The 19465-nt window shown below is 55.9% G+C and overlaps 2 protein-coding genes across 3 annotated transcripts; both read left to right on the top strand.

Moving 5' to 3' along the window:
* Positions 1-231: 231 nt before the first annotated feature.
* On the top strand, positions 232-8649 carry STT3A (STT3A, catalytic subunit of the oligosaccharyltransferase complex). Of its 2 annotated transcripts, XM_027897792.1 has the most exons (20): positions 238-308; positions 874-881; positions 1256-1335; positions 1458-1584; positions 1842-1902; positions 2374-2495; positions 2683-2828; positions 3064-3154; positions 3807-3913; positions 4300-4464; positions 5003-5183; positions 5648-5803; positions 5935-6026; positions 6579-6734; positions 6839-7027; positions 7106-7222; positions 7302-7404; positions 7822-8010; positions 8127-8242; positions 8333-8649. In XM_027897792.1, exons 4-20 carry the CDS (start codon positions 1497-1499, stop codon positions 8369-8371), a joined length of 2118 nt encoding a protein of 705 aa, XP_027753593.1. In that variant the 5' UTR covers positions 238-308; positions 874-881; positions 1256-1335; positions 1458-1496; the 3' UTR covers positions 8372-8649. The 2 variants fall into 2 exon arrangements, with proteins under 2 accessions (XP_027753595.1, XP_027753593.1); XM_027897794.1 differs by lacking the exons at positions 874-881; positions 1256-1335 and having other exon boundaries at positions 232-310.
* A 282-nt stretch (positions 8650-8931) lies between these two features.
* Positions 8932-13639, top strand: CHEK1 (checkpoint kinase 1). Its single transcript, XM_027897806.1, has 12 exons — positions 8932-9043; positions 9531-9754; positions 9850-9914; positions 10081-10150; positions 10742-10930; positions 11845-11949; positions 12043-12138; positions 12210-12318; positions 12522-12699; positions 12889-13020; positions 13097-13198; positions 13406-13639. The coding sequence occupies exons 1-12, from the start codon at positions 8979-8981 to the stop codon at positions 13499-13501; spliced, it is 1431 nt and encodes a 476-aa protein (XP_027753607.1). The 5' UTR covers positions 8932-8978; the 3' UTR covers positions 13502-13639.
* The last annotated feature ends 5826 nt before the right edge of the window (positions 13640-19465 follow it).

Genomic DNA, 19465 nt, shown 5'->3' with positions numbered 1-19465 from the left:
CCGCTTCCGCTTCCGCCCACGTGACGCGCCCCAAGCCCCGACGGACACGTCACGGCTCGCTCCCCGCCGGCCCCGCCCAACCCTTATTCCACCAATCGGGAGGCGCCGTGAGCGGTGGGTCCCGCCCCTCAGCTGAGTGCGCGGCACCTCAGCCAATGAGAGCGGGCGGTTCTGGAGTGGCGTGTGCGGGGTCCAATGGAGAGCGGGCGCGGGCGGGGCCGGCGGCGGCGGCGGCGAGGGCAGGGCGGCTGCGCGGGGCGGATGGAGCGGGCGGAGGGGCCGCGCTGAGGGACCGGCCGGGCGGGCGGGTGAGCGAGGGCAGAGGCAGCTCTGGGGGAGCGGTACCCGGGGCTGTGGGGTGAGCGGTGTCCGGCTCTGAGGGGGCTGAGGGGTTCTGGTGTGCCCGGCTCTGGGGGGCCCTCGGTTTTGGGGCGGGTGGCGCCGTGGGACGAGCCCCGCGCGTGGGGGAGGATGGCGGTGTCTGAGGGGCTGGAGCATTGCAGGGGTGCTCTGTGTCCCCGGGAGCTCTGGTGCTGAGCGGTCACCCCGGGCAGAGCCAGAGGTGTCTGCCCCTGCCATCCTCAGCTCCTTCATTGCCGCGGGGCATCCAGGAAATATCCACGGCACGGGGTTATTCCCGCACCAGTGCCCAGTGGGAAGCACTTCCAGGGCACGGGAAGGTTTTCTTCAGGCGCAGTTTGTTTGATTTTTTTTTTTTTTTTTAATCTCAGCCCGCCCCAATGGTGGTGTAGCTCACAGACCCTGAACTGGGGATTTACTCACCTGGGACTGAGCCTGTCCGCGGCAGCGGGAGGGGTTTTCCTCATTGAATGGGTTAAAGAAGGTTTTTAAAGAAATCTGAAAGTTTTCAAGAGTAGAAAGTTGTTAAAGCCGTTGTTCTCTAGTCACAGTTTCACTTCCTTGGTGTCTGACCCCAGGATTTCTCTGGCTTTTGCTCCACCCAGGGAGGTTGAATTAAACAGCCACGTTGTCTGGTGTGAGCAAAGACGATTTACTCTCCTTGTCTGCGCTAACAAACCACATCCATATATTTAACAAATAATTCAAAGTGGGAGCAGCCAGGAGCTGTTTGCACTTGCTGCATGTGACACAAAGCACCGATGTCTTGCGTTCTCCCTGGGTTATGTTTTGTGCATGGCTTGCAGGTGATGGTTAAACTCCAGAGAGCAGCCAGGGAGAAGGCAGGGGCTTTACTCAAAGCTTACACGGGGGTTTTGTTCTGTGCACACAGAAGCAGGCACGTCCTCTGCCCCTGAGGAGTTCTGGGCTCTGTGAGGGGAGGAAAACGGGCCAAGAGCTGGGGTGACTGCTCAGGTGAGGATGGGAGGGAAGGGAGGCACAAGCACCTGGAAGGGCTGAAGGGTGGGCAGGAATGGGGGTTAAGGTCAGAGTTCATGAGCCCCTCAGGGGTCTGAGTCGCTCCTGTCTGTGTCCAGGTGTTCCAGGATCCTCAGGCTCTGCCTTGGATGTGAAAAATGACCAAGCTGGGGTTTCTGCGGCTCTCCTACGAGAAGCAGGACACGCTGCTCAAGCTGCTCATCCTGTCCATGGCAGCTGTGCTCTGTAAGTGTGTCCTCAGGGAGGGCTCCTGCTGCCCTCAGAGGAGACCCCTGGGTGGAGCTGCCTCTGCTCCTTCTTCTCTTCTCGTTCAGGCTGTGAAATTCTCCCCTGCCTTTAAACCACACCTTTGAAAACTGCCTCTTTCTTTGCCTTCCCATTGACCAATTTAATACAAAAATTGTTCTAATCCAGCAAAGAAGGGGAACAGCCAAGCTCGGGGAGCTCTGTGTGCTCACTCTGCCCCTTCTCTGTGTTTGCAGCTTTCTCTACAAGGCTCTTTTCCGTCTTAAGATTTGAAAGTGTCATCCATGAATTTGACCCGTAAGTTCTTCTCCATTCCTGGGGTCTTGTTGTGTTTTTCCCCTCCTGGAGCACGTGGAATTCAGGCAGTGTGTGCCTGGCTCAGCTAATCCCTGTGGAGGATGTGGGATTTGGAGGGCAGGTTTCAGTGCAGCTTGGTTTTCCTTCTCCACAGCCAAAATTTACTCATTACCCAGGGCTCTTCCTGCAGCCTGGATCCAGGAATGGCCTGCCATTGCTTTGCTGCTGGAATGGGGTTATTCCCTGCCTGGGTGCAGCAGAGGAGAGGGCTCCTGGGACAGCCTGTGTCTGTGTCCCAGGCTTGTCGCTGATTAAATCAGTCCCAAGGGAGACTGTTACCTTTGCAAACCCACTTTTAACCCCCCTGGGAGGAGAGAGGCACCTTTGCAGCCAAGCTGAGGGAAACTGGGCTGGTTCCCTGTGTGTGGGACACCCGGGATGAGCCCTCACCGCGCCTCGTCCCCCATGCAGGTACTTCAACTACCGCACCACCCGCTTCCTGGCCGAGGAGGGCTTCTACAAATTCCACAACTGGTTTGATGACCGAGCGTGGTACCCCCTGGGCAGGATCATCGGGGGCACCATTTACCCAGGTGAAGCTTCTGCCGAGCCAGAACACACCTGGCACAGGGGGAAATCGGGAGAGGGGTGGGGGGTGCCCGTGGAGCGCGTCTCGGAGTGCCAACTGGGACAGAGGGGAGCTCGGGAATGCATCCTGGGCAGCAGCTCCCTCCTGGCCAGGCTGTGGGGCGCCCTGAGGAAGGTGTGTCCGTGCTGCAGGTCTGATGATCACATCGGCAGCGATCTACCACGTGCTGCACTTCTTCCACATCACCATCGACATCCGCAACGTCTGCGTGTTCCTGGCCCCCCTCTTCTCCTCCTTCACCACCATCGTGACTTACCACCTCACCAAGGAGCTCAAGGTACGGGACCCCCGGGGTGCCCCTCCCAGGCTCGGGCCTTGGCGAGGAGCAGGGGCTCTTGGCTCTTTAGGGGAGCAGCTGGGCTGGAGTCTGGGAGGTGACCACCACTCTCCTCAAACCCCTCACCTCCTGGGGAGTGGGAGACCTTTTCAAAACTTCATGTCCACACTCAGTTTTTATTCCTTTGAGTAACAAAGCCCCTAAACCCCCATGTTTCCCCCTGGCTGTTTCCCAGGATGCAGGGGCAGGGCTCCTCGCTGCTGCCATGATCGCCGTGGTGCCCGGCTACATCTCTCGATCCGTCGCCGGCTCCTACGACAACGAAGGTGAGTTTGTGACCCCTGGAGAACCCTTAAGGACTGCTGGGAAATGGAAAATGATGATAAAGGTGCTGCAGGGCACGGTAGAGGCCCAGGGAGCCCTGCTAGGTTTGTGCCATACAAACCCCACTGATCAGAGATCTGAGGTGTTTCTCACCCACGCAGGGAAGAAGAGGGAGTGTTTTCCAACTCTGGCAGCGGGTGTTCCCTGTTCCCAGTATCCTTGTTTGCCAATCAGAAAGGTTTTGCCACCTCCACAAACTCCACTTGGGACTGGAGCTACTGTGTGGTTCCATCATGGTTTTATCTCCATTCTGGGAGTGACTGGCAAAGACAGGAATCTCACTGTCAATGCCTGGGGCAGAGGAGGATCCAGATTCCTTCCCAGTAGCTGGGCTTTTGGGGGCTGTGTAAGGAGTTCTCCCAGCTGGTGTGGCTGGAAGGAGCCACGTGAGCTGTTACCTGGAGTGAGACACAGACCCTGCAGTGTTTCAGTCTGGAAATTGGAGATGAAACACTTCTCCCAGGCTTCTTTTTGTACAAGGTGCTCTTCCACCTCCTGATGGAACATCAAAAGCACTTATATGTATATTTTTACTGGATTGAGTGCTCTGTTGTGCCCCAGGGGTGACATTAAACCCTTCTGGTCCTCCCGCAGGTATTGCCATATTCTGCATGCTCTTGACTTACTACATGTGGATCAAAGCTGTCAAAACCGGCTCCATCTACTGGGCAGCCATGTGTGCCCTGGCCTATTTCTACATGGTGAGTGTCCCCTCTCCCCGTGCCGGGGTGATCCTGACTCCGAGCTCCCTCTGTTTATGGAGATGGGAATCCACAGCATGCCATTCCTGTGGCTGTGTGTCCAGGGAGCTGGAACCTCCATAGAGGTGGAAATGGAGCGGGTGCTTGCTTGATTCATTTACACTTCCCAAACTAGTGGGTTTTGTGTGAGGTTTTATTAATAATGTTGAAAAATCCTTGTTTCTGGCTGCTGGGATGTCAAGGATGCCCTTAGAGCTGATCCCAACTGGCATTGCCGCTGGGTGAAAATCCTGCCTGTGATCCCAGGAAAACCAAAACCTGCCACGTTTTGCTGTGGATCTGTTCAGTCCTGGAACTTGTGGGTCTGTCTGATTTGTGTCTCACAGGTCTCCTCGTGGGGTGGCTACGTCTTCCTGATCAATCTCATCCCCCTGCACGTCCTGGTGCTGATGCTGACCGGGCGCTTCTCCCACAGGATCTACGTAGCCTATTGCACAGTCTACTGCTTGGGAACCATCCTCTCCATGCAGATCTCCTTTGTTGGCTTCCAGGTGGGCACCAGGAGGATTTGCACGCTCAGGGGTGGATTGTAACAGAATAGCAGCATGCTGGCACCTGCTTTCCCTTCTTGCTTCGCGGTTGTAAGTGGGTGCTGGCTCCTTATTCCAGCTCCCATGATGCTGATTCCTTGCCACCTTTGGCAAAATGACCTTTTGGAGGTGCTGGATGACTTTCAAAACTGCTGATAACCTTCATGGCACTGATTGCCTGCCATAAAAATGTCTTTGGTTTTTGTGAAGGAAACACTTGTGCCATTGTGCATCTTGGATTGGCAGGAAACGTGCCTGCCTAGCTCGTGTTTCCGAGAGAATCCAGTTAACTTTCCGTGTGGATTCTTATCAGAATCAAAGCGGATGTCGGGAAGGGACTCGTGCCAGCTGTGCCAACCACAGGCAGGGCACATCTGAACATTTTCCTGTGACTTTGGCAGCGATTGTGCCAAGAAGTGATTTGTGAAAAAAGCCGATAACGGGTGCGACGGGGCTCTTGTTCCGCTCTGTGTCTGACCCTGCCCTGCCCTGCTCCCAGCCCGTCCTCTCCTCGGAGCACATGGCTGCCCTCGGAGTCTTCGGCTTGTGCCAGATCCATGCCTTCGTGGACTACCTCAGGAGCAAGCTGAACCCCCAGCAGTTTGAAATCCTCTTCAGGAGCGTCATTTCCCTGGTCGGCTTCGTCCTCCTCAGCATCGGTGCCATTCTGATGCTCACAGGTAGCTTGAGACTGAGGCCATAGTGAAGGTGTTGCACCCCCCTTTCCTTGCTTCCAAGGGCATGGAATTTGTCCATCCTAACTCCATGTTGCTGTGGTGTCAGTGCCTATGAGCCCCTTTGAAGGGGGAGGCTGGGACCTGCCCGAATCTGTGAGTTAGCAGGGAATATTTAAGCAGCAGCTGCAGGATCTGAGGGGCAGAGAGGCTGGGCTGGTGCTGCAGATACCGAACCTCGCTCCGTAGTAGCAAAGAGATGCCCAAAACAAAGGTTGGGTGGAGAGGAGGGATTTTAGGGTAAAATTGCCTTTTATTTCCTTTTTAAAATGGCAGGTTTGAGTAATAGGTTGAACAAGGTCTGGGCTTGCTCATTCAGCCTCACATGTGCTTCCTCAGGAAAGCATGCGTTGGCATTGCTGGTTACTCTGCTGCATCCAAAGAGGATTTGTTTTTCTCCTCTTCCCTAGGGAAGATCTCCCCGTGGACGGGGCGTTTCTACTCCCTGCTGGACCCTTCCTACGCCAAGAACAACATCCCCATCATCGCCTCCGTCTCCGAGCACCAGCCCACCACCTGGTCCTCCTACTACTTCGACCTGCAGCTCTTGGTGTTCATGTTCCCGGGTGAGTCGCCAGCCCTGAGTTATTCACCAGAGGGTTTGTCCTGCCTCTCCTGGGGTGCTGAGCCTGGGGGGAGCACTGTGTGCCTGGTTTTATGTCGTTTCTGAGCTGACCTATGTCTCTGCCCCACACAGTCGGTCTCTATTACTGCTTCAGCAACCTCTCGGACGCCCGGATCTTCATCATCATGTATGGCGTGACCAGCATGTACTTCTCGGCTGTCATGGTGAGGGCTGCGGCCTCCTGCCCTCTAACAAAACTAATTTAATTTATTTTTCTGAACCTAATGATTCTTTCCCCCTGAGGGTTCTCCTCCCTTCCTTTAATATTGGTTTTTTGCCCCTCTGTACAGCGAAGTTGCGAAGCTCACTGGTTTGGGTGTTACTTCCCTCAGGCCAGTGCCGCCCACCAGTCGCTGTTCCGCTGGTTCAAGCTGAGCTGAAAACCCAACCAAATTCTCCGGGTTTCCAAGCAGGGACTGCTGCCAATAAGCCATTTCCACTATTCCTCTGGCACCCCAAGCCCTAAATGTTTTTGAGTTGTGGTGTGGAGGCATCTACTAATCTTTGCCTCCACCTAAGATGGGTGATCGAGGTCACTTGGGCACAGTGGCCCATTTTGAGTGTCCGAGATTGTGGCGGTTCCCCACTAGAAAAATCAGCCACGAGGCTGATGTGTCCACAGAATGTGAGGTGCTAGGTTAGGAATGGCATCAAATTCCCTCTTCTCTCGGATCTCTGCCTGGATTCCTTCTCCGACAGTTCTGCTGTTGCCGTAGGTGCGTCTCATGCTGGTGCTGGCCCCGGTGATGTGCATCCTGTCCGGCATCGGCGTGTCCCAGGTGTTGTCCACCTACATGAAGAACCTGGATATCAGCCGGCCGGACAAGAAGAGCAAAAAGCAGCAAGACTCCACCTACCCCATCAAAAACGAGGTGTGTGCCGGGCCAGCTCAGGAGAACGCCTGGTCCTGGCGGGGCCGAGTGCGGGGGCTGATGGCCTCGTCCCTCCAGCGCTGAGACCTGGGCTGCTCCCACAGGTTGCCAGCGGCATGATCCTGGTCATGGCGTTCTTCCTGATCACATACACCTTCCACTCCACCTGGGTGACCAGCGAGGCCTATTCCTCCCCCTCCATCGTGCTCTCTGCCCGCGGCGGGGATGGCAGCAGGATCATCTTTGATGACTTCAGAGAGGCTTATTACTGGCTGCGGCACAACACGCCGGAGGTACATGGGGGTTTGGGGTGTTGGGGACCCAGTGTTTTCCACTGAGGCACTGACAGCACGGCCTGTGTTTGGGTGTAGGATGCAAAGGTGATGTCCTGGTGGGACTACGGGTACCAGATCACCGCCATGGCCAACCGGACCATCCTGGTGGACAACAACACTTGGAACAACACGCACATCTCCCGCGTGGGCCAGGTGGGTCCTTCCCTCACCCTCTGCCTTGCCTGGTCTTTCTGGGCACCACACGTTGTGGCTGACGCCGTGTTTGCCCCAGGCCATGGCATCGACGGAGGAGAAAGCCTACGAGATCATGAGGGAGCTGGACGTCAGCTACGTGCTGGTCATCTTCGGCGGCCTCACTGGGTACTCCTCTGATGGTAAGATCCCACTCTGAGCTGTGTCAGACCCATCTGGGCACGCTGGTGCCAGAGTCCCACCTCCAGCCGGGGCTGTGGAGTGGAAATGGTGCCAGAATGCTCTCACGCACCTTCTTAGCTCTTCCTCAACTCAGCTTCTTGCTCTTGGCCACCCAGATCAATCCATCTCCTCACTCCTGACCCTCCCAGCTCAGCTTGACTCCTCATTCTTTTGCCTGAACTCAACTCTTTGTTCTTTCACCGCAACTCGACCCCTTGCTCTTGGTCACCCGAATCAACTCCAGTCCTCATTCTTTGCCCCCAGCTTAACTCATTCCCTCTGGCCCCCAACTCAACTCAAACCCTTGATCTTGGCAATTCAATTCATTTTTTTTACCTCACTCTCTGCTCCCCAACTCTCTGCTCTCCATGTTCCAGACATCAACAAGTTCCTGTGGATGGTGCGGATCGGAGGCAGCACAGACACGGGGCGCCACATCAAGGAGCACGACTACTACACCCCCACCGGGGAGTTCCGTGTCGACCGCGAGGGCTCCCCGGTGCTGCTCAACTGCCTCATGTACAAGATGTGCTATTACCGCTTCGGCCAGGTCTACACCGAGGCCAGTGAGTGCCCAGAACCACCCCCTGTGGGGATGACACCCCTTTTGGGGCGCCCCACCACACCCTGACATCCCCAGGGCACGGTGTAGCAGCACTGCCTGTCCTTTGCCCTCTCCCAGAGCGACCGCCGGGCTACGACCGGGTGAGGAACGCCGAAATCGGCAACAAGGACTTTGAGCTGGACGTGCTGGAGGAGGCCTACACCACAGAGCACTGGCTGGTCCGAATATACAAGGTACGGCCCCAGGGCGAGCCCAGACCCCCTGATTTGGGGGAAAAAATGGGGAGTTCCACCTAACAAAGCTTTTTTTTTTTCCTTGCCCAGGTGAAAGATTTGGACAACCGCGGGTTGTCGAGGACGTAGAGGAGCCGGGGGCGGCCGCGCCGGACACGCACTGACCCAGCCTTGGCCTGTGCAGCAGAGATTAGGGGGTTTGTGGGGTCTGAGGGGGGGCTGTTTGGGGTTGTTTTGTACTGTTTGTAAGCGCAGGCAGCGGCGGGAGGGCCCCGCCCGCCCCGTCCCGCCGGGAGTGACTTTTATATACACACAGGGCCGCCGCCAAATCGGGAGCTGCGGCTCTGACCCCGGGGCTGATCGACCGGGAGTCACAAAGAGGATGAATAAATAAAACAAAAACAATTTAAACAAAAAATAAGTGGCGATTTTTGTGAGGTTTTACCCCTGAGTTCTGCCAGAGGGACCTTGGGGCTGTTTGGCCGCTTTTAATCGATTTGGGTGGAACTGTGGGCTGGGGTGGTGGTGGGGCTGTCGTGACCTGGTCACAGGGGGGCGGGGTTTAAAATGAGGGTGTGGCCTGGCTGGGGGCGGGGCCAGGGCAGTGCGCGCGCAGGGCGGGGCGGGGCGCGCGGCTCTGGCGGGAAAAGGCGGCGTGGCCGGAGCGGGGCCGGGAGCGGGGCGGGATCGCGGGCCCGGAGCGGGGCCGGGGCCGGGGCCGGGGCCGCGGCAAGGCATGGCCGTGCCCTTCGTGGAGGATTGGGACCTGGTGCAGACGCTGGGCGAAGGAGCCTACGGGGAGTGAGTGCGGCGGGGCCCGGGGAGGGCGGGGCGGGGTTGCTGCCGGCCGGGTCCGCCCCTTCCCTGCCCCTTGCCCGCCCTGTCCCCCCTCCGTGTGCCGCTTGCACACCCGCCGCTGGTCCCTGCGTGGCCCTGTGCCGCCTGCGTGCCCACTGCTTGCTCGGACATCACGTGCCCCGTGTGTGCCCACTGTTTGCCCGCTGTTTGGCTTTCGTGTGCACCTTGTGTGCCCACTTGTTTGCCTCATGCGTGGCCGTTGCGTGCCCTGTGTGTGCCCGCTGTGAGCCCTGTGGGGTTTGGAACGCTATGAGGTTTGGAATGCGTGCCCTCTGTTTGGCCACTGCATCCCACTGCACAGCCGGAGCGTGCCCCTCGCACACCCCCTGCCCCTGCCTCCCCCTGCCCTCCCTGCCTGCTCCCTGCCCAGTCCCTCTACCCTGTGGCAATGTTCCTTGCCCATTCCCTGCCCGTTCCCTGCCCGCCCCAGGGTGCAGCTGGCCGTGAACCGCCGCACGGAGGAGGCCGTGGCCGTGAAGATCGTGGACATGAAGCGCGCGGCCGAGTGCCCGGAGAACATCAAGAAGGAGATCTGCATCAACAAGATGCTGAGCCACGAGAACGTCGTGCGCTTCTACGGGCACCGGCGGGAAGGGGCCACGCAGTACCTGTTCCTGGAGTATTGCCGCGGCGGGGAGCTCTTCGACCGCATCGGTGCGCACGGGGGTGCCGGGGCCTGGGCCAGCCGGGCAGATGGAGTTGTAAACCCCAAAGGGTTTGCTCTTCCCCTTCTTGTTCCCCACGCGCAGAGCCAGACGTGGGGATGCCGGAGCCGGAGGCGCAGCGGTTCTTCCAGCAGCTGATCGCCGGCGTGGTGAGGGATGGCGGGGTCGCTGGTGGTGGGGACGCTGCTGGGGGTTCCCGCCTGGCACTGACCCTTCCCGGGATTCCCGCCCGGCACTGACCCTTCCCGGGATTCCCGCCCGGCTCTGACCCTTCCCGGGATTCCCGCCCGGCACTGATCTCCCCTCCATCCCCAGGTGTACCTGCACAGCATCGGCATCACCCACCGCGACCTGAAGCCGGAGAACCTGCTGCTGGATGAGCGAGGTGGGACACACACACACACACATACACTGACCCCTCTCAGACTCCCCTGGAACTTGCATATTTTAATTTTTAAATGTTTTTTCTTTATTTGAATGCTTAGTTTCAATTAAACAGTTTGATTTTAATTTTTTAGGTTGAATTCGTGTTCTAATTTGAGCTTTTAGTTCAAATTTTTATTTGAATTTAAATTCGAGTTTTAATTTGATTTTTCGATTTGAACTTTTATTTTTAATTCAGGTTTTTAATCAGAATTTTTAATCTGAATGTCTAATTAAATTTTTTTATTTCCATTTTTAGTTGCATTTTAAATTTTAGTTCAGGTCTTTAATTTCAACTTTTAATTTCAATTTTTTTTTTAACCAGAGTTTAATTTGCGTTTCTAATTAAAATTTTTACTTGAACTTTTAATTTAAACGTTTAGTTTGAATTTATAATTATAACTTTTATTTACATTTTTATACTAATTTAGAGTTTAGCTTGCATTTTAAATCAATTTAAGTGTTGGGATTTGAATTTGAATTTTGAATTTGAATTTTTGAATTTTGAATTTACATTTTTAATTTGGGCCTTCCACTCCCATGTGGGTCTCAGACAACCTGAAGATCTCGGATTTCGGGCTGGCCACAGTATTCCGGCACAACGGGCGGGAGCGGCTCCTGAACAAGATGTGTGGGACACTCCCCTACGTGGCCCCGGAGCTGCTGCGGCGCCCGGAATTCCGAGCGGAGCCCGTGGATGTCTGGGCCTGTGGCATCGTGCTGACAGCCATGCTGGCAGGAGGTGGGATACAGGGATGTCTGGAATGCACGAGGGGCACACATGATGGTGGGAATACAGGGATGCCTCTAGGGATGTATGGAATGCAGGCGAGGGTGCAAAGGGCATTTGGCGGTGCAGGAGATGGAGGGGTTTGCATGGAATGCACGAGGGGTGCATGTATGGAATGCAGAGGGGATGGAGGGATGGAATTTGCAGGGGAAGTATATATGGAATGAGAAGGGCACACATATGGAATGCAGAGGGGTGTATGTGTGGAATGCATGAAGGAGGTGTGGATGGAATGTGGAGGGGATGCTCGTATGGAATGCATGAGGGGAGGTGTGTGGAGTGCACTGAGGGATATATGGGATGGGGAAGGAGAATATATGGGATGGGGGGGATTGCATGGAATGCACAGGGTAGGGATGTGTGAAACACAGAAGGGGAAGGTGTGGGATCCATGAGGGAGATGTGAACTGCAGGGAGGTGTAGAGTGTGTGAGATGCATAGGGAGGTATGGGATATATGGGGAGCACGTGGGATGCACAGGGAGGTATGAGATGCATGGGGAGGTATGGAATGCATAGGGAGATATGGAATGTGTGTGGGAGGTTTGGAATGCATGCCAAGTACATGGGATGCATAGGGAGGTATGGGATGTATTGGGGAGGTATGGAATGCATAGGGAGGTATGGAGTGCATGGGGGAGGTTTGGAATGGGTGCAGAGTACATGGGATGCATGGGGAGGTATGGGATGCATGGGGAGGTATGGGATGCATGGGGAGGTATGGGATGTATTGGGGAGGTATGGGATGCTTGGGGAGCACACAGGATCAGCGCCTGGCCTGGGGCAGGGACAGCTGGCACACCGAGTGCCACGTGTGTGCCCGGGGCTGGTGGCACCGCGGGGTGACGGCGGCGGGATCCCCCCCAGAGCTGCCCTGGGACCAGCCCAGCGACAGCTGCCAGGAATACAGCGACTGGAAGGACAGGAAAACCTACCTCCCGCCTTGGAAGAAGATCGATTCGGCCCCCTTGGGTGAGCAGCCAGCACACCCATCCCTGTATCCATGTTTGTGTACGTCCCCACATGCACACACCCCCTCACATTCCACCCCTGTATCTCCCCCAGCGCTGCTGCACAAGATCCTGATGGAGAGCCCCTCGGCGAGGATCACCATTCCCGACATCCAGAAGGACCGGTGGTACACCAGACCCCTCAAGAAGGGTAAGGGGCCGCTGGGGAACGCACTCGTGCCCCCGGATTTGGGGGTGACCGGCTGTCCTGTCCCTTTGCAGATGTCAAGCGGGCTCGGCTCTCCTCGGGAGGGGTCACCGACTCCCCCAGCGGCTTCTCCAAGCACATCCGATCTGATACGGACTTTTCCCCGGTGAAGGCCGCTCTGGGGTGAGCCTCCACTTCCCTACACTCGGGTTTGCAATTCCTTGTTCCCCACAGGCCTTTCCCAGCGTTTTCCCTGGGAGGTGGCTGGGTGCAGACCCCTCACACAACCCCTGTGATCACCCCAAACCCTGCAAAATCCCCTGCAATCCCCAGGCCGGGCTCTCTCCGTCATCCCTAATCCCCGTGTCCCCGCCCTTGCCTTGCAGCGAGGACAAGGCGAGCTACTCCACATCGCAGCCGGAGCCCGGCACGGGCGGGATGCCCTGGGAGAGCGGAGCGGGGAGCATCGACCAGCTGGTGCAGGGCATCAGCTTCTCACAGCCCGCCTGCCCCGACCACATGCTGCTCAACAGCCAGCTGCTGGGCACGCCCGGCTCCTCCCAGGTGCGGGGCTGCAGGGGGGCACCCGATATTTGGGATGCAGCTGCTCCGAGCGCCGTCAGGGGGTGCAGCTTCCCGCTCTTTCCCTGCCGAAAGCGGGAGTTTTGCCAAGCTGCGGCCGGAGCTTGGTGGGGTTTCCCGGCTCTTCGGCGGGGTTTATAACCTTTGGGGGATGTGTTTTGGGGGCTGCAGAGCCCGTGGCAGCGGCTGGTGAAGCGGATGACGCGGTTCTTCACCAAGCTGGACGCCGACGGCTCGTACCGCGCGCTGAAGGAGGTGTGTGAGAAGATGAGCTACGGCTGCAAGATGAGCTGCACCAACCAGGTGGGGACCAGGGGGTGGGACCCTCCCCTGTGCCGTTGCATCGGCAGGTAACTCAAGGCACCCCTCCCTTTTGCAGGTCACCATCTCGACCACGGACAGGAGGAACAACAAACTCATCTTCAAGGTGAACCTGGTGGAGATGGAGAGCAAGATTTTGGTGGACTTTCGCCTCTCCAAGGTGAGCAGGGGGGCGGGTCAGGGTGGGCACTCGGTGGTGGGTGCTCAGTGTGGGAGGTGGGGTTGGGCAAGGGGATGAAGGGCCTTGTAAAGTGAGTGCAGGACCTTGCAGGGGGGGTGGAAGACCATGGCAGGTAGGTGTGAGGGGATGGAGAAACATTCAGGGGGGTGCAGGGGGATGTAAAACCCCCCCCCCCTCCCTGCACAGGGTGATGGCCTGGAGTTCAAGAGGCATTTCCTGAAGATCAAGGCCAAGCTCAGCGACATCGTCAGTACCCAGAAAGTCTGGCTGCCCGGCACCTGAGCCCCTGCAACCCTCCTCCTCTTCCTTCTCCTCTTCCTCTTCCTCCTGGCTGGGCTGCAGTGGCAGCACTGAACGCCGTGAAGGTGCCCAGCCTGGTGTTTTAGGTTTGGAAGGTTCAATAAAGCCCGGGGGGACACGAGCAGTGCCGTTTCCCGCAGGGGGGAGGCTGCAGGGGGTTGTTCCCTCCGGAACCTGCTGGTGGAGCAGCTTTGCTCAGCCAGCCTCAATCCCACTCCGGGAACTCTGCCCTAAACCAGCCCCAAGGTTTAGGCACTGACCCGCCCACCCCTCGCCCCACTACCCCCCCCTCCCTGCCCTGTCTCAGGGCAGTGGCTGCCCTCATTTTCCAGCCTCTCTAATTGCTTTTCCGAAGGACTAACGAGCCCGGGAGCTGCCAGGGGTTGTTAGCGCTGGAGCGAGAGAGGAGAGCTGGGGATTAACCCCATCCCACCCCCCCAAAAAAGAGCATCCCCCCAAAAAACCCACTCCAGGGTGCAAACCCTGAGACATCCCCACAATTTCTCCCCCAAAGCTGCATCGGCATTTAATTATTGGGGTAAAAAAACCCCAAAACCGCTTGTTTTGCTTGTCTTCCCCCTTTCCTTTGAGTTTTTTAATATCCCTTCCCCCGGCTTTTTTTTTTTGTTTTCCTGGTGGGAACCCCCCTTGGGCGAAGCAATTAGCGGCGATTTTTTAATTGCATATTTATATTGCAGCTGGGGAGCGAGACCCCGGCAGCGGGCGAGGGGGAAGCAGGAAAACGCCGCGCTCCCGACCTTGTTTGCTTTTCAACCGGGATTAAGCGCTTTTAATTGTCCTGGAGATCACAGATTGCGGCCGGGGGGGATAATTAGGCTGAATACAGGGTTTTCTGGTTCATTCCCCCCAGGAATTTATATTTCTAAGGGCATAAAAAGAAGTAGAAAAGCTTCGGGAATGCCTCGGGAGTCGAGGGTTGTGGAGGGGCACAACTCGTTGCACGAGTGGGTCTCGCCGTCACAACAAATGAATTTTTCACCTGTTATCTGCTGGAAGTGGGATATTTTGGGGAGTCGCAGGCACGTTCCCCCCTCCCCAGGATGCTTCAGTGCTCCGCCCTGGTCTCGCACCTTAGCCAGGCTCGGTTATCCCGTGGGAATTTATTTTCCACCCTAATTTTTAGGGGTTTGTGGTGTGGTTTTGTTTGGGGTGGTTTTTTGGGGGTTTTTAAGCCCATAGAGGGGATTATTTTCCGCTTTCGGGGCCCGGGGTGTGAAATGCGAGGGGGATGGAAGGTTTGTGCTGGGATGTGGCCGGGTGAGGGGGGGCTGTGCCGAGCGGGGCCCTGAAAGTGCCCTTTGTGCGGCCCCGCCGGGACCCGGCGCGCTCGGGGGCACCGGAGCGTGGCAAATCCTAAAACCAACAGCACGGCCGGGCCTTCTGCCCCCTCCTCATCCCAGATTCATGGCGCTCCCGCGGGCACAGGGGGGTCCCTGTGGCATCCCAGCAGTGGGGTTTGGGATGCACGGGTAGGGATGGGCTGGTGGATGCAGGAGGGAGGGGTCAGGATCTAGAAGGTAGGATTTAGGGTATAAGTATGGGATTTGAGGGACGGAGGATTTAGGGTCTAGATGGGGATGTGGGATTTAGGATGTGGATACAAGATGGAGAACTTGGGATGCAAATGGGGGACATAGGATTTGGGATGTAGGTGCTAGATGCAGGATTTGGGATGTAAATGCAGGATAGACTATTTAGGATGTAGATGTGGGATGCAGGATTTGGGATGTAGATGCAGGATGGATTATGTAGGATGTGGATGCTGGGTGCAGGATTTGGGGTGCAGATGCAGGATGGAGGATTTAGGATGTCAGTGCAGGATGGGTGAACTTAAAATGCAGATATGGAACATAGGATGTGGATGTGGCGTAGAGGATTTTGGATGCAGGTGGGGTACCTGGAATTTGGGATGTAGATGCAGGATGCGGGAAGTTGGGATGCAGATATGGGACATAGGATTTAGATAAAGGATGGAGGATTTAGGATGCAGATGTGGGATGTAGGATTTAGGACAGATGCAGGGTGGGGGATGAAGGATTTAGGATCTAGGTGGAGATGTAGGATGTAGATGCAGGAAGTGGGATAAAGAACTTGGGATGCAAGTGTGGGAATCCATATAGGATTTAGGATGTAGATGCAGGATTTAGGGTGCAGGATTAAGGATGCAGATGTGGGATGTGGGATGTAGAATGGATAATTCACAATGTAGATACAGAATGCAGGAGAGCCTAGGATGCAGATTCAGGACATAGGATTGGGAATGTAAATGCAGGATGCGGAATAGAGGATTTGGGATGCAGGTGGAGGATTTAGGATGTTGATGCAGGGCACAGAATGGAGAATCCAGGATGCAGATATAGAATGGAGCATTTGGGATTTAGATGGGGACATAGGATTCAGGATGCAGATGTAGGACATAGGATTTAGGACGCAGAGGACAAGGGGAGAGAGGATTTAGGATGTAGATGCAGGACACAGGATGAAGGATTCAGGATGCAGATGTGGGACAAAGGATTTGGGATGCAGCTGCAGGGTGCCAGATGCAGGGGCTGCAGAAGCAGGATTTAGGCTGCAGATGCAGATTTAGGATGTGGGATGCAGGATTCAGGATGCAGACACAGGATTTAAGGGGGAAAAAAATAAAGGATTTAGGAAGCAGATAGAGGATTTAGGATGCAGACACAGGTTCCCAGATGCAGGATGGAGGATTTAGGATGCAGATGCAGGTTTCCAGACACAGGACACGTGACACGGATGCAGGACGCAGGAGAGGGGATGCAGATGTGGGATGCAGAGCACAGCACATGGGATGAAAGGGCAGATGCAGGATTTGGGATGCAGATACAGAGCATGGGGTACAGGAGCAGAATTTAGGGTGCAGAGGTGGGGATCCAGGACAGCTGAGGAGGGAAATGGAATTTAAGATGCAGAGGAAGGATGCCAGGTACAGGACATGGGTTGCAGAAGCAGGATTTGGGATGCAGAGGAGGGATGGAAGACACAGGAGGTAGGATGTGGATGCAGGACATGGAATGCAGCAGTGGGATTCAGGGTGCAGATGCAGATATGGGATGGAGGTGCAGGACAAGGGATGCTCCACCCCACGGCGCAGCCCCAGCTGTGCAGAGGAATCTCGTGGCACCCCTGGAGATGGGGAGTGCGTGCAAAGAGCCGGGAAGCGCAGATTTCCAAGGAAAAATTATCGCTTTCCAATCCTATACAGGGATTTCGCAGCTCGTCCCCCATCTGGGAGGCAGAGCCCGGCCGTGTGGCCACATCTGCCCGCCAGATGTGCCGGGAGGGGAACGGAGCCCCCGCGGATGGGAAACCTCCCCGCCCCCACCCTGCACGGGCCAGGTTGGGAATGCTGCTCTCCCATATCACACCTGCTCTGGAATGGGAGCAGGAGGAGCGGGAAGGAGGGATTGGATGGGAACAATCCGGCCTCGCAAATGATTTTCGTTGCAGATAAACTTTTGTCCTGCGGCTGGGGGAGGGTGGGGATGAGGCACAGCCAGGCTGCGGCTCTAGGGGGCACAGCCCAGTATAGCCCAGTATGGACCAGTAAGGACCCTGGGACACAGGGCCCTGGGAGGGCTGTGGATCGCTGGTGAGGCCGCTCAGACCACCAGGGGTTTTTGGTGCCCCCCAGGTCCTGACAGAAGGACGGGGATGTGGATGCTGGATGCAGGAGGTGGATGGAGATGTGGGATGGAGATGTGGGATGCAGGAGGTGGATGGAGATGTGGGATGCAGGAGGTGGATGGAGATGTGGGATGCAGGAGGTGGATGGAGATGTGGGATGCAGGAGGTGGATGGAGATGTGGGATGCAGGATGCAGAGCAGGGTTTGGGTTGCAGGCTCAGGACATGGGATGGTGCAAGGTGCAGGTCTAGGAGGGGGAGGCAGGATGTGGATGGAGATGGAGGATGTGGGATGAAGGGTGTGGATGCAGGACACGATGCAGATGCAGGATTTGGGATGCAGATGGGGCATGCAAGAATCAGGAGGCAGGATTTGGGATGCATGGGACAGGACATGGGGCGCAGGGCTCAGGGTACAGGTGGAGGATTTGGGATTCAGGATGGAGATGTGGGATGGCAATGCAGCTCCAGGATGGTGATCCACCAACGCGAGCAGAGAAAAATGTCAGAAGCATTTCCCATCTGTTTTTTAGGGGCAACTTTGGAATTTTCCCACTAGCATCAGCTTTTTGGGGTCTGGAAGTCCAACAGGTTTCCAGAAGCACTTTTATTTTCTCAACTGCCCCCATCAGCTCGGAGTCTCCAGGACAGAAATATGCATTTGAGAAAAAAACCCTTGAGCTGGAGCAATTCCATCCCAAAACACCCAAATCCAGCATTTCCCTTTGTAAATCGGTGTCTCCTGCCTTTCTGCACAGCATTTCCCACCGTGGAGGTGCCTGAGGGGCTGGATTTGCTGGATTTTGAACTCAGGAGATGTTTTAGCTCTCGCAAAAGCATCGCAGCAGCCTCGGGAATGCCGCCACATTAATAAAAGCAAAAATGCAGAGGAGTCTGTTAAGGAAACTCCTGCAAAAATCCCTTTCCAGAAACATTGTGGGCAATGTCGGCTCTGGGTTTGGGCTTTTTTTTGTCCCCTTTCATTTCATTGGGAAAATGAGTTTTGCAGGTGATTAAGTGCCCAGAGGATGGTGCAAGGTGGGTTTTTGCAGCAGGTTTGGCCCCCTGGGTCCTCCTATATCGGTGTCAGGGAGGGAGATTGTGGGGAGAAACCTGGAATTTACAGCTTAAAGCTGGAATTTGGAGGTTAAAAGCTACAACTATCCCCCTAAACTGGGGGGATTGGCATCGTGGATGCACCCTGGCAGAGATGCCAGGAACGAGGGGTGAGGCCCCAGCAGTGCCTCTTGCCTGGCAGGCAGGAGAGGGAGAAAAATGCTTTAAAAAGGTTAAAAAAAAAAAAAAGCTCCAAAGCAGGAGGCTGAGGTCATTTTCTTGGCGAGGAAGTCGACTCCTTCCAAATGCCTCCGGGTCGGGTTTAATATCAGCAGAAACATTCTTGGGCAGGGCGGGGAGAGAGCGCTGCTCTCACCATCCAGAGCAGACCCTCAACTCCCAAAACACCCTAAAAACCCCTCAAAACACCCAACCCCCCCCTACAATATAAGCCCCCAGATTTCCCCAGAGTGCTGCTTTGCAACCCCCAGGTGTGGAGGAACTGAGCACTGGGGTAGGAGAAGTGTGAAACCAGCTCAGGGAAGAGGGAACAATTCCTCCCTGGGAGTGGAGAGTTGTGCCTTTAAGTGGGTTCTGAGCATCATTTGGCCCCTGCTGGGAGTTTTGAGATGTGGAGAGGAGGAAAGCAAGGGAATCTGCAAGGGAAAATGCCATTTTTCCCGTTGTCCTGGAGGGTTTTATCATCTTCATTCCCTCCTTGATTGAGCATCGTCTTGCTGGTCTCAGGACCCACCAACAACCCCCTTGGGCAAAGGGACCTGGATGCAAGGAATATCTTAGTGGAAAATAAATCCAAAAGGAGGGGGGGAAATTAGATGGATTTCATCTTCCATGCTGTGCTCCGAGGGTTGAGCAGCTCAGGGACCTGTCGGTGCCTCGTGTGAGCCTTGGGCCGCCCTGCAGAGCTGGTTTGGGGTTTTCCAGGGATTCTACACATTAGGAGGGGGTGGTTTGGCTAAATCTCACCAAAACCCAAACCAGGGGGAGGAGGAGGTGGGAGATACAGGGTAAGGGTTTTAAAAAAAATAGGGAAAAACCCCAAAAAACAGGAGCAGAAGGGGGAAAAGGAGTTTGGGACTGCAGCAGGGCAGGGATGTGGCACTGGCAGGGATGTGGCACTGGCAGGGATGTGGCACTGGCAGGGATGCTGCAGCAAGCAGGGATGTGGTGGGTAGCAGAGATGCTGCACCTTGCTGGGGATGTG

The sequence above is a fragment of the Empidonax traillii genome, unplaced genomic scaffold (genome assembly GCF_003031625.1).
Source record: "Empidonax traillii isolate 1590-97213 ecotype Southwest subspecies unplaced genomic scaffold, ASM303162v1 scaffold561:size787514, whole genome shotgun sequence".
Lineage (NCBI taxonomy): Eukaryota > Metazoa > Chordata > Aves > Passeriformes > Tyrannidae > Empidonax > Empidonax traillii.
The sequence above is the reverse complement of the archived record's forward strand: the minus strand, read 5'-3'. Positions and strand labels throughout refer to the sequence as shown.

What these genes read in the sequence shown, in the direction of transcription:
- STT3A (XM_027897794.1), top strand. Translation starts at nt 1,497, where the DNA reads ATGACCAAGCTGGGGTTTCTGCGGCTCTCCTACGAGAAGCAGGACACG. An exon ending in TCTCCTTTGTTGGCTTCCAG is followed by an intron (nt 4,465 to 5,002) that starts GTGGGCACCAGG and finishes CCCTGCTCCCAG; the next exon opens with CCCGTCCTCTCCTCGGAGCA. An exon ending in CTTGGTGTTCATGTTCCCGG is followed by an intron (nt 5,804 to 5,934) that starts GTGAGTCGCCAG and finishes TGCCCCACACAG; the next exon opens with TCGGTCTCTATTACTGCTTC.
- CHEK1 (XM_027897806.1), top strand. Translation starts at nt 8,979, where the DNA reads ATGGCCGTGCCCTTCGTGGAGGATTGGGACCTGGTGCAGACGCTGGGC. An exon ending in GGAGCTCTTCGACCGCATCG is followed by an intron (nt 9,755 to 9,849) that starts GTGCGCACGGGG and finishes CCCCACGCGCAG; the next exon opens with AGCCAGACGTGGGGATGCCG. An exon ending in AGATGAGCTGCACCAACCAG is followed by an intron (nt 13,021 to 13,096) that starts GTGGGGACCAGG and finishes TCCCTTTTGCAG; the next exon opens with GTCACCATCTCGACCACGGA.